Below are 14,118 nucleotides of genomic sequence, written 5' to 3'. Positions count from 1 at the left end.
ATACTGTCACTGATCATCTCATCAAATATTTGAGTGATCACCATGATATTTCTTTACAAACATTACTATTTTTAAGAGGAATCATTTACTAATGTCGCACACTTTGGAGATTGAGGTACAGCCTCATACACTCCCGTGCATTTTGATTTAGGAATCAACACCTTTGGCCCAAAGTGCTTTTCCGACCTTGTAAAACAGCCAGAAAACAATTATTATTAAAGTGTTACCGACAAACACCTTAAACATGGGCAGAAAGTTACTTTATTTTGTCCAGACGTCAGCAAAGTTTGTGAGAAAAGTCACTTTGAAAGTGCTTTTGGGTACTAGCTACTTCAAAGCACTCGTGCGGCATGCTTTTGGCTGAATTTTCTAAGTGATCAGACTTTCAAAAGATTTCCTTAATTTTTTTTTCCTTTCTTTTAAACATGAGAAAATGTGCCCACATGGAAAACATGAGCCAACCGTTTCAAAACTGATGCAAATAGTGAAGGTATATTAAAAATCCTACAGAAGTGCTTAAAGGAAGAGAAAGAAGTCGACACAAATTCAGTGGGCAGTATTTTATAGTCAGTAATGTTTAAATCTCATGGTATTCATCACCCAGCGTGCTGCTCATGCCTCTTTCTTGTGAGTGAAATTACAATTCTCGTCAACAACTAATCCTTTTATGTTGGACAGTTTAAAACCAAAGGATGTGAAAGTTCATATACCAGGATTCACAAACCAGCCCCCAAAGGTACAAGACAATTATTACCTGTAAAACATTCACGTCTCTTCTGTTTAGCTTTAAAAAAAAAATAATAATAATAATTAAAAGTCGAACCGCCACAGTCAACAGATGCACATGTAAGGATAACCCATAAGCTGATCCTACTGCTTTAAATGGTAACAAGAAAGTGGAATGATACATGTTGGCCAAAAGCTCAAACTGTGCACTGAAGTCAGCTTTTGGTAGTTAATTCAAAGTATCATTAAAAAAAAAATTAAATAAAAAAATAATAATCAAATTTTAGAATCAATATCAAATTTGAGGTTGTGAAATGACACATATGGCTTTTTTTTCACCCAATAAAATGCCTGCCCAAGCACTCCATTCTCCATTTTACAAACAAATCTGGAATTCAAGTACTCTTTGTCACCAATCTGTAGTGTAAAAAAAAAAAAAAAAAAAAAACTAAACAGAAGAAAGCAGAGTTAAAGGTTTAAGGAAATTTTTTCCACTCATGTTTAGGATTCCAACAATACAATACAATCCAACAGCATCAGGTAAGAATAATAAGACCACAGCGAACTGTCTCTTTTAGGTCTTTTAGGAGAGGATTGCTTCAAATTTATGCCAGATGGGCCACTCATCATTACTGCTGTAGATGAGAGATCAAATTAAAGGGACGTTGAAACCGGAAAAAAAAAAAAACCCAACTCACAAAGTCGATACAATTAAGGCCTTTAGAATTATAGCATCCAGAATCCACACAGAAGGTTTGTCAGTTAAAGTTTTCTGTCAGTGCAACTAAAAGTCTGGCTCACACATCCACACTGCACCATAAAACACTGCACGGATCCGTCATAAATAGAACTCAAGATATCTACAATATTGACAACTTAAACAGGAAGTGTAAAGCACACAAGTCAAAACAACAAAAGCAGTGATCGACATGTTCTGAAAGCAAAGGACGCAGCTGTATGAATGGAAATACTGCCCGTTTATTCGCTAAGCGGCGATGCAAAGGTCTCAAAGCGTCTGTGGAACTGTGTCTGTGTGGCTGGAGGCAGTGGTGTGCTTCAAATCGAGCGCTTGTCAGAGAGCATCTGAAATCAGCAGGGCTGCATACAGCTTGGAAATAATACGATCATACAAGATCCATGCACAAATGTGACAGGAGAGCAAAAGCTGTGCAACGGAGTAAGGTTTCAGCCCCTTGAATGATTTATCTGAGAAACACAAAGACAAAGAGGAGGTTTTTTTTGAGAAGGTATGGAGAAGAAATGGACACTTGTGCCTTCCGTAATGAACAGAATCCAGTGTGAATGTAGAGTACCGAGGCTTCTGTGGCCAAAAACCTCAGATGCGTCTCAATGAGGAGTCAAAACTCAGGGTCAAATTTTGCTCCACAACCGAATGAGTCATGGACCAGAAGTGTTAATGGCAGTTCCAGACTTTAAAGAACCAAGGGGAATGTAACAGAAGTTTAATTTGGAGCAAAAAGATGCTTCTACGTGACTTCGTGCCAGTTTTCATGTGAAGTACGACGCTGAATGCCTTTCCAGGAGGGAAAGTCAGACAGCAGAAGCTGTTATCCCCATCTGTGATGAGCACAACAACTCACAAAACAGACTTCTTGTTGTGACACGGAGGAGCAAAGACAGACATTTCAAGACGGTTTTTTAAGGGGAAACGGTCCTCATGTTGCCCGTTGCTGTTTGCAGAAAGAGTTAAAACAGCCCGCTGTTGTCAGCCCGCTGTGAAGCAGCCTTTAACATCAAATCATCCATTTTAAAACGGCGTCTATAATTTGACGTCACAAAGACTTCAAGGGACGAGGTTTTGGATGCATTTCAACAATCTGATAAGCAGCTCTGAGCAGACATCCACACAAATGGTGACAACAGTATTTCCGCTGGGATGCACATAGTTTTTTTCTGTCCAAACATTTTTCACAACCATAGATCGAATGCAGAAATCAAGCACTTATCCAGAAACTTTGAGGTCATTTAATGAAAAGCAAATCACAGAAGTTCTCGCAGTGATGAATGAAATGTCTCACGAAAGTCGAGTGAAGTTTGCAGAGAAAGAGACAAAAAAAGAAGCTTTCTAAGAATGTGTTCCTTAGGGGGTAAAAAGGGTGTCTTCTTGTACTTTTTCATTATAATCTAAAAGCTACCCACTAAGATTTAAGATTTTCAGAATTACATTAAGAAAGTCTGTCCAAAGCTAATTCAAAAAGGTAATGTATAAGAGGAGCAAACTGTGTATTAAAATCCATTATTTCCCGTCCTGACACCTCGTCCGCTCTCTTCCCCTCAAAGTTTCTTCAACTGAAACAAACAGGATTAAATAGTGTTTGACAGTCAAGAAAAATAAAACTTTGAACATGACAAATGTTTACACATTGTGCAGTTAGAGAAAAAAAAAAAAAAGGATTCTGTCGGACTTTAAGAGCAACAATAACGGAGAGTCTTGCCTGCTTTGTGGTACGTTCCTTTTTCATTATGTGCAAGTATTTTCCATACTTCATTGTGTCTTTGTCACAAGGTGCACAGGGTTAAACAACCAGAACGGGGCAGAAAATGTCCAAAAAAGACCAGAGAGGTGGGGGGGAAGGAAAGAAAAAACACTGAAAAAACAAGCAAGTGGAACAAGTCGCTTTGAAAACAGGGAAAATTTCGATTTACCAGGAAAGAGAAGAGAAGAGAAGCTGCAGATTAAAAGTGCTCTTGCGGACATCAAACTTTTTTGGTTGAGCTAAGACAGACAGTCATATATCTACAGTAGAAGCCAAATACAGACCCACAGGGAGAGGGACTTCCACTCCCTCCGTCCACATTTAGTTATTTACATTTTTTAGTAGTGTTCTTCTTCATTATTCTATCCAAGGTGTGTTCAGAGACTTTAAATGTACACAGAAGGCCGTGAGCTCCTCATGCCACATCCATCCTTGTCCTTCCAAACTCTTCCGAGGTGTTTATGAGAGGAGGGGGGGGGTCAGATAATAATGTTACTGGGCCAGTGATAGAGAGAGAGGGGAATGAAGCTGAATGCAGTCTTCATTTAGAGGTATCATGTCTCTGGAAGCTGATTGATGTCAGTCAAGTTGGTGTCATTGAGGATTACTTTGATGCGATCCAACGACTCCGCCTGTCGTATTCGCTCCAGCTGCACCTGAGAGACAGACAAACCCAGATATGTTCATTTACATGCTCCTCTGAAGGGACTCAGGTCAAAAGTATGTGATGCTTTGACACACAAGCTTGTGAGGTCAGCTTAAAAGTCATCGTGTAACACGAGCTGTTCAGAAAATGACAAAAGAAGGTCTCTTTTATGAAAGCTGACTTCTCAGCTGAGATGTGGTGAGCTGAGCTGTTAAATGCTGTCATCACGTCTCTAAAAGTTTAATGAAGATCAGTTTAATTATACATCTTTTTTTTAACAGCTGACCCTGTTTGAGGCTGCTGCCTTTGTCTGTTAAAAGCTCCATTCAGTGAATGTGAGTGAATATTTGCTGTGTGGACACAGACAGACAAGCAGTGTCTGAGGATTCCTGCACCTTCAGGAAAAGAAATCTCATCTGATAAAGCTGAAAATTTCTGGATGGAATGCTTAAAGCAAAAAAAAACAAACAAAAAAAAAACTTCTAATGTAGAGAAAGATAGAAGTTGCTTATGTACATCACATAGTATCTACAATAACAGCCCTACTGTGTCTCATGGTTTTAAAACTATTTACAACCAAAATTCCAGAAAAGTTGGGAGATTCTTTCTTAACTGCAACTCAAAATTATAAAAAAATAAAAGAGCTCTCACACACGGTCCCTCTTTCTTTATTTATTTCTTTATTCTTTATTTATCCCTGAATCTCAGCAGAGACAAATCCAAAGGAATCATTTTCAGTGTCTTTGCTGACCAACTTTAAAAAAAGTTGCATTAGAGGCACGTTTACCATGGCCTTATGTTAACCTTCCTTAATGGCACTTTTTAATCTTGTGAGAACTGTGGACACAAAGTTCTGCAGTTTTTCAGAGGAACACAAAGTTCAAACTCTACACAGTTTGAATAAATAGATCCAGACTACAGGCAGCCCAGTCAAACGCACACTGTTGAAATAAAGTGGATATATTTCCCTTTAGACATAACTTTTTTGGAAAATATTGGAGACTCTCTGACAGAGTTTGGCAGAAAGAGGAGAGCCATGAAAAGACTATGCATTGGTGTTTGCTGGTTTTATACCCAATCCTGACACCCTCACCTGTCAAAAAAAAAATCATCTGCTGATTGCTGAATCTTCCAGAATACTGTTACTTTATTTGCTTCTATCACTTTTTTTTTGTTTGTTTTAGTGTGTAGCAGAATTTTTTTTTTATTTGTGCCCGTTTATGTTAAAAAAAAAGGAGTCAAACTGAACTAAAACAAGATACCGAAAGTCTCTAAAAGGAAACAACATTAGTACTTTGATCCAACGATGATATTGTTCAGCTTGTGCAGAGAACCTATCCAGCATATATAAGGTGTCAGGGGCTGCTTACCTGAAGCGTCTGAGAAAGTTTAACAAAGTCCTTTTGAACCTGCTCACTGACATCCAGCTCCGTTTGCAGCCGCTGGGCTTTGTCTCTTTCATCAAGGACCTGACTTTCTAGTGCACTCTACAGTGGCGCGCACACACACACACACACACACACACACACACAAACACACACATACAAAAATGTGTCACAAAGACTCAAGTCGACAATGTGAAATAGAAACCCAGTACAGAAGATGTGGAACTAAATATTTCCTGAAGTGTATTGTTGAATAATCACATTGTTTTTTTTTTTATTTGCATTTTCATTTCTGTAATACTTTCCTTTACATTTCTTGCTATTGCTATTCATTCTCTCCAAATCCCTCATTTCCTTGTTTGATTTCACTATTAGAAAATATTTCATTTGATTCAGTTCCATTCAACAGCTATATTTAGCTGTTGATCATTCTTTGCATTTTCTCCAGTCATTTATTTCCCAAACAATAGTCTTTATTTCCATTTATCTGTCTCAGTCTTTTTCAGTCCTGTATGAATTTCTGCTTCATTTTGCAAGTGGAGCTGGAGCTTTCAGAGTGTTTCGTGGGCTCAGTTTCTCACCTATTGGTTGATCATATTTCACAAAACGTTGCTTGAGACCGGAAGTGACATAATTGATACTTCAGTTATAGAGGCTGTGATAGAAATAGCTTCTTGTTTAAAGCACTGTTTCTCTTTACAGACTTAGACCAAAAAGTTTGGCGATGAAGGCCACTGCGTTTCAGGCCATTGCTCTGACTGCAAGTTAAGCTAGCCGCTAGCACCTTTAGCTCTATCCACTTCCGATCTCTGTGGCTTTGCTGTAAAACTGTACATAAAATTTAAATCTGACTAAGCAAATAAATGGGGCTATTAACAACTTTTTAGCAACTTTTCCTACATTTACTTTTGCATAAATGAATGTTATTGTCATAGCATTTATTATCATTTTATTAACTCATCCATTCTCCACAGGAAATGTACAATTATAACAGGATTTCTTGCCAGTTAGCAAATGTACACGACCCCTTTCAGAATATTTTAAAACATGCCACCTGCTGGGTAGATTAGATGTGGTATAGAGGGGTAGTTTTATAACTATAGAGCTAGATAATACAATAATACTGATTGTGTTAAATAGAGGAGTTTAGTTGTGGTGAATCTACAGATTAATATGTGTGCCAAACAGAGACCTTTGTGGTGGTGAGCTCTTTGAGCTGCTGCTCCAGGCTGATCCTCATGCCTTGGATGCTCTCCAGTGTCTCTGTCTTCTCAGTAAAGCTTCTCTGCAACTGCATGAATAAGAGAATATCTCCATCAATGATGACACAGAAAATGTATCTATCATATAACTTCAAGTAGGACAGAGGACAAGCTAAAGGTTATTAAAGGATGAAGACAACCTTTTATCTGACTTTGTGAATGTGTGCATTGGTACCGTTACAACTCATTGTTTAAGTCATTCCTTACATATTATTATTTAAAACTTAACATTGCGAGGATATTAAGTCAGAACCACATTAGCCTTTACCTGCAGAAAATGTCTGTCCAACTGACAGATCTGTTGGAAAAAAATTCAAATAAAATCTGTGGAGGCACAGTATCGCAGAGCCTGCTGGCTAGCAGGGGCCTCTCTGTGACTCTCTCTGTGACTGTGGGAGTTTACTCCGACTTCGTCCAAAATATGTGCCTGTTCAGATTAAATCACGATTCTAATTCTAAACCTGTGTCTGCTGGTCTGTTTCTTTGCGTTACGGCCCAGCGACACTTCCCAGGTGTACAGAAGCTCTCACATCCAGCCGCCAAACTATTGGCTGGCTGCGACGCGGATATAAAACTATCTGTGGAGGAAACTTGAGTGCATGGTCTGATCCAAATGTCAACACTCATGCTGATAATGATGATGATCTCACCAAGTGCCTGGACCCTGAGGACTTTCCCACCCTTTTAGTGAGTATGTGTCTGCACTTTCCTGAGCGTCTTGCCCATAGCTCATCGCATACCTGATGACATGTAAACATTCCTGGCCACTTATTAAATATTTACAACCGAATGTGGATTGAAGAACTCCTGTTAATGTGTAATTGTGCTTTCCTGACTCTTGGTAGTTTCATGAATCACTGGTAAAGGGTGTGCTGTAACACACTCGTGTGGCCTAACTCAAGCCCAGGTCTGCTGTGGGATTTTGTGGCAACTGCAAATCTTTCATCCCGTGATAATATTCTAAAAACTGTCAAACGGAACACCGGTCCGTTCACAAAGTTAACTGAATGATGGCAAAGTTAAGAGTGGGACACATTAAAGGCTGTGATTGACAGCACGGAGGAAAACAAAGTCAGTAAAGGGAAAAAGGATCTCATTCTGGCAAGGAGGACAACCCACCCAACCACAGTGGAGAGGATAAGTCCACAGCGCTCAGAGCGAATCCGTCATGTGTTTGACAGAAGTTGGCTAATGCTAACATGGTGCCAAGAGGGCTAAATGAGTAGCTGTGTTTGGAAAACTAACATAGGTTTCCTGTTGAGGAAAACCAAGCCTTGTTCAAAAGAGCTGCAGATCTTAATCAGAGGCAGTGAAAACATTGGCTTGTGTGAAAGTGTCTAATAAGTTAGACGCTAGCAGAAGATGCTCATCCCGTCTAACTGAAAAAGAAATGCTAAAGTTACACTAGGTTCACATGCAATTGCTTTATCTGACAAAACAATTCAAAGAAGACAAAAACATCCCAGATGGCTTTGAAACGGCGCTTCAGGAAAATCTTTCCTCTGACATCAGCCCTTCAGATTAAAAAAAAAAAAGCAATCGAAGCACATTTTTGTCGCGTGTGGCTTGATATGAGACATTTAATCAAGAATCCTCAACTGAAAAGATCCCCATGAGAGGAAAAAAGGAGTACACAAACTTCTTTATGTTTTGTTACACTCCATTTTAGTAAGATACCACTGGATTAGCTTTGGTTGGACTCTACATCAAGAGCAACCAGTTGTATCACGCTTCTTATCCCCTTTGTGTAAGTCCTCTGGTCTTTATAACATTTACATAAAGGAGTTTATGCCTCTTTGTTGAACAGGACTCGGGAGTGCCCCTTTCTTTGGGATAGACAGGGATCTGATTAAAAATTAAATGCACACTGGCCCATGTTTCTCCCCAAGTTCAAAGGTTTAAAAAAAAAATATCACACACTTCCAGAACATTTTCTCCTCCATCTCTCCTTGTTTTCAGTTCCATCATTTCATTTGTAATCTATAATACGACTGGATAAATCATACAGGTGAGGAGGTTTTAGCTTAGGCACAGAAAGTTTCAACTCTAGAAACGCTTTAATATCACAAACAGGCAGCGAAATATAAACTTACAAAACTAAATCCTACAGCACTGGCTGGGATTTTTATTTCCCATTCCTTTATTTCCCCATTCCTTTCACTATCTCAATGCTTTTTACAACAGCATTCAGCCTTTTTATATTAAATTGTGTCGTTATGACTTCACAGACTTGTGCACACTTGAGCCAGTGAAAGTTTTGTGACAAGGCCTTCGGGTGGCGGCTGCAACTCGATTAAACGGACTGAGAACAGAAGGATTTCTCACAGCTTTCTCACTACAATCAGCTGCATCCTGCGGTCAGAAACCAGCCTGAGCTGAACAAGTGATCTGGAGTCTCTTAAAAAACTAAAACAATGAGGTGTTGCCTCACAGTTTCACCTTTACTAATAAGGCCTTTTAATGAGCCAAATATTGATTAGTGCAGCTTTAATAAACAGAATAAAGAGCATGACCTTCCACACGAGGGCTCCTCACACCACAGATGATTAAACGAGCAGCAGCCACATCAAAGAAAGCCTATGCTCTGGTTACATATATAATTCTAAACCTATTTAGAAGCACAGAGGCTGATTTTCTGTCCCTCACTGAGGTGTAATGCAGTACGTACCTGCTCCTTCTCTGCTTTTATTCTCTCAAGCTCTGTCTTCAGACTGGAGAAAGAAGCTGTGGAAAGGAGACATCATTAGAGGATCACACAGTGCTCATCTGAATCTCAAAGCCCTGAATCTCTCTGGGATTAGCATTTGGTCCCTTGAAAGTTATAAATAATGCATCGACGCTGCTTTGCTGCGAGACACTATGTGCTTGGCTTGTGTCAAACACAAACGGAGATCCAAACAACAAGCTCAAAAAGCATAACTGACTGAGAATTTAAATCAATGCCAAACTTTGAAGCACAGCAGGCACAAAAAAACACTCCATTTTTTAATGATTTCATTCGCCAAATGATCTTTTGAAAAGACAAGGGAAATGGTGTAAAAGTTGCCAATTAGGGGGTAACTTTATTTATTGGACTTTTGGTCATTTAAGCAGTTTATTTTTATAGTGCAGGGTTTACACAGCGGGACTTTTCTTCACATGTTCTCTGAAAAACGCATCTACACCACTGCAAACAGTTGATTCGTCAGTTAATCAAACGTAAATTAGTTGGAGATAAGATGCATCCATTGCATCCATCTACGTTACGGTGAAGAATATTATTTAACTCGCTGATTAAACGGTCTGAACTTCTCAATAGTATTTTTGTTTTTGACATTTCATGGAATAAACAATTCCTTTCATAAAACGTAGTCAGCAAATGTCCTCGGAGAGAACTTTGAACCAAAAACATGATTTGGACACCAGATCCCTCGTCACTAACTAAATACGGACACTCCCAATAAGTGAGTTTAGCTCATAAAGGTCCATTTGTGAGGTTTTGGTTTTGAGTGCAGAAGATGCCGAGGTCGAAAAAACACAGGGACGGGTTCTGAAGGCTGCTGCCGAAACTCCAGGAGTTTCACAAACGGCACAAGAGTTGATCTGTGACTGCAGAGTGTTGATCAACGTCAACGAACGACTCCACGATGTCAAGCCCAACAGTGTTACGTTCATTTAAAAGAATCAATTCACTTAAATGGTCATTTTAAAAAAAAAAAGTTATAAACAACAGTATTTTTTTTTTTATTTGCTTATTTAAAAAGAAAAAAGAAAAGAAGAATGTATTTATTGTGGCAGCCTGTAACATCCGCCAGCATACAAAGAGTTTGAAGGAGTACCTCCTCCAACAGCTGCAGAAACTATGGTTTCTATGGCTCAAAAATACCTTTAGTCCACTGAGAAAACTAATTGCGCCTCCAGAAAAAACAACTGATTTATTTAGTTCATATTTTCTTAATCATTCAGCAGCATCATCACATGTTGTGGTGCGAAGCAACACAGTTGAGGTATTTTTAATCTCAGAACATATGAATACCCGAGTTCACACCAACACAGCTGAATCGTCTATTTTTGCTGTGACTCTGCATTACGTAAACATTTTGAGAAGAATAGAAAAAAAAAAAATTACAGAAAGTAAAAACAGAAACTTCATCACAGAACAAACATACTTTGGAGACTTGAAAACGAGCATGCAAATTGTTAGTTTTTAACCATCCCATTACACCTCTGCAAAGCTCTGACTTTCTGTAAAACCTCACAGCAGTAAACCAGCAGTTTTAGAAAAATACCATTCTCCTTGAATAAAAATAAATAAATAAATTTTAATCTGGAGAGATGGCTTAAATGTAAAGAAAGCAGTAGAATTAGGAAGCATCATCCTTCCTAATAAACCACCTAGAAAGACTTGATAAGGGACTCCAATTAATTTAGATCCAACCAGTGGATTTCAAACTAGATTTAGATTCCTTGAAATGCTACCAAACACCATCAATGGGTGTACAGCAGAGTTACTTATCAGCAGGAAACACCTGTCAGTGCAGTGGGGCAACACACAGTAGAGTGAATTTTCTAATAGCTGCGCTCAGGACAGTTAAACGTGATGGGGGGGGCACAGAGTTATATGCTTACTATGGTCTGATAGCTATGCCTTAGACACACATAAACAGGCAGTTAAGATGGGCTTGTTCAAAATGTTTTTCATACCTTCCAAGATGTCTGTAAGACAGTGATTAAAGAAGGAAAACAAAAGCAGAAAAAGAAGAAAATCTTTAAAAATATCAAAAGACAAAAGCTTGCTGGGGACATAACTACAGAAGTTCAGGCTTTTTTTTACTGAAGTTTTACGAGAAAGTCTTAAAATATAGACCCTATATAGAGGTCAACAAGTTGTAGCTGACCTCACCTATTTCCTCCTTACAGCCCTCGATCTCCAGCTGCAGCGTGTCTTCCAGGTTCTCCTTCAGACACTGCTCCGCCTGGATCTGCTCCTTCAGAAACAGGATCTCCGCTTTCAGCTTCTCCTCCATGTGATCGGCAGATGTCCGCAACGCCACCAGGTCCTCGCGCATCCCCAACACCAGGCCGTGTAGCTCCTGAAGACGAATTACAGGCATCAAAGTGGGCAACCGTCACCATACAACATAACCGGGCAAGATAAAGAGCAAAACCAAATGGAGTGATGTTCTCGAGCTCAGCTTTTCTGGGGTTCTTACACAGGAAAAAAAAAAATCTGATATTTTTTTCATATCTTAAAACTTGCTCACACACCTTCTTCTCCCAGAACTCTCCACACAGACTTCACACACAAGATTTTCCATCCTTAACTCAAATTCTCGGTGACATCCAAGAGCAAATTCTCACTGCAGTACATTTGCAGTATGTTGATTTAAATGAACAGGCCGTGTAATTTCTCCAACAAGCAGCAATTTGGAAATGACAGGATTTTCAGTACTTCTCCAGTACTGCAGTTTTTTTTTTCTCCCTTGTCTTGTACGCTTTAGGAGCAGAACATAGCACGAAGCTGAGGGGGAGGAGGCACATTTGTTAAACACATTTAAAAAAGATCTCGCAGATATTTTCTCCCTGAAAAACAGCTCTAAATGAGCAGCGCTGCCATAGATCATCAAACGTGAGCTGGCAGAGCCACAAACTTGTTAGGCGGCTGAATGCTTCGATGCAGGGAACGTTTTCCATGAAATTCCCCTCTCTGTGGCAGTAAGGGGGGGAACTACTGCTCATGCTGTGACAGTTTTTAAAAGTTGAAAAGGAAAAAACAGAAAGCAACACAAAATAAGTGCAGAGCACATCTAACAGGCTTGACAGGCTCAAGAAAGCTTCGCTGATTGGGTCCTCAGCAGTGGATTTCCAGCAGGTTACTGCAGCATCTGAAGACTCGCTCTTTTCTCATTAATCTCTCATCAGAAAACGATGAGTCGTGCTTTTTGTTGTTTGGCGGCCAAACCGTACCGAAACAGAACATCACGCCATCGTGATCATCAATTGGAAAAAAAATAACCCTTCTAGTTTTTACTGTTTCTTTAAAACATGTCTGTGATTCTTTCATATCATTTTAAATATATCCTCAACATTTGGGGTCTATTACTCAGTATAACAATTTCACTGATAATTCCACCAAGTTCTGACACCAAGACACAAACGGTACAGATACCAAACTTTCCTTTCCTTTGAAACTAAATTAGGAATAAAAACAAACATTTAACCAAGTTTAAAATCCAGTGCAAATGCTAACAGCTACTAAAACATTAGGTCGACTCTATATTTGGATTTGAATCTCCTGGATCTCAAAAACAGGACACAAAACAATAAGTCTAACCAGACCTTTGATGTCTGTTCTCTTATTTTTCACTCAGTTCCAGGGTTCAAAGGTGCGGTTCCAGCTGCACATACTTGCACAGTGTTGGGCATCTGAAAGTCCTCTTGTTGCTGCAGTTCTAGATGCAGCCTGTGTTTTCCCTGCAGGCTCTCATTGTCTCTCTGTAGTCGGCTTAGCTCATCTGCCACCTGTTCCCGCGACTTCACCAGCACCACCTGAAACAAACCAAACAAATCACTCCCTTTCATCGTGTCAGTTAACCCCCTTTTATCTCGAACCAGCAACACTTCACCGCGTGGTAAAGAGCGACTCACCGGCCAGGGTCGGCATTTTCTTTCAAAGGTTCATATTTTGTGAGGTGCAACTTTCAGGCTGAAACTGTGACAGTGATAAGATTTATCTTTCATCATACAAAGCAGTCTGAAGATAAAGTAATGTCCTTCATCCCTGGAAAAACTGTCGGTAATAAAATTAACTTGAGCATTGAAACACTTCAGAGCAGCAAATTTATTAATATTACAAAATGCTATTTTACAATAACCTAGCTGTACAAATGTGTGCATTTGTTGTTGTTTGTGGCAGCAGATGGGACAGTTCTACTTTTTTCATTTTGGAGGGCTTTTTTCTTCTACATAGAAGAGAAACCTGAGTATCGCATCAATATTTGGGGTGCACTCCCCAACAGATGAGTTACGGATGTGGCTCCTCTTTTTCTGCATTTCTACAGTTTCATTTTATGAAAAAAAAGAGACTTTTGTTCATCTTGTGTTTAAAAAGAGAGATGAACATAAAGCAAAAAAAAGACTCCCCGGAAGAGCTAGAAGAAGCAGCTGGGCAGAGGGATTTCTGAGGATTACCAATCAGACTCGGTCACAGATAACTGGCAGAAAACAAAAGGAATGTCAGAATGTCTTCACTAAGTCACTTCAGGCTGGGGAGCCTATGGGGCATTTTCGAACAAATGTGGAACTCCTTACTTGGAACTTGTCACAGTGTACAAATCTGTACACTTCTGGAGAAGAAGACAGCTTTATGATATGCAAATTAAACATTCGTGAGCCACAAACTTCATTTTGTCAGCTTCTGTTTGCAGTTGCAAGGAGCAGTGATGTCACAGAGGCAGATACGAGTTAATCCAAATATCAGCAGACACTACCCACGAGCTGCAACTCAGCTTGGCAGCAACAGTCTGTTATCATAGAGAGGAAGTGATGCGCCGTGGATGTGTGCATGGCTGTGGTTTCCTCAGAGTCAAACACTTTGTCAACACTGTGTTGCCTTATCCTTC

At 39.5% G+C, this 14,118-nt stretch overlaps 1 protein-coding gene across 1 annotated transcript in view; it reads right to left on the bottom strand.

Annotated features, from left to right (window-relative positions):
- Positions 1–545: 545 nt before the first annotated feature.
- Positions 546–14,118, bottom strand: part of rabep1 (rabaptin, RAB GTPase binding effector protein 1) — a 31,965-nt gene continuing 18,392 nt past the window's right edge. The window contains exons 13-18 of the mRNA XM_072374264.1: positions 12,905–13,045; positions 11,400–11,589; positions 9,186–9,241; positions 6,448–6,546; positions 5,241–5,357; positions 546–3,880 (exon numbers count right to left, since the gene is read on the bottom strand). Of these exons, the coding sequence (XP_072230365.1) occupies positions 3,779–3,880; positions 5,241–5,357; positions 6,448–6,546; positions 9,186–9,241; positions 11,400–11,589; positions 12,905–13,045 (705 nt within the window). The 3' untranslated portion in view covers positions 546–3,778. The remainder of the gene's footprint in view (positions 3,881–5,240; positions 5,358–6,447; positions 6,547–9,185; positions 9,242–11,399; positions 11,590–12,904; positions 13,046–14,118) is intronic.

This window comes from Leuresthes tenuis, unplaced genomic scaffold, assembly GCF_036924035.1.
Source record: "Leuresthes tenuis unplaced genomic scaffold, fLeuTen1.0.hap1 SCAF_21, whole genome shotgun sequence".
Taxonomy (NCBI): domain Eukaryota; kingdom Metazoa; phylum Chordata; class Actinopteri; order Atheriniformes; family Atherinopsidae; genus Leuresthes; species Leuresthes tenuis.
Note: the sequence above shows the minus strand (reverse complement) of the source record. Positions and strands in the feature narration are given on the sequence as shown.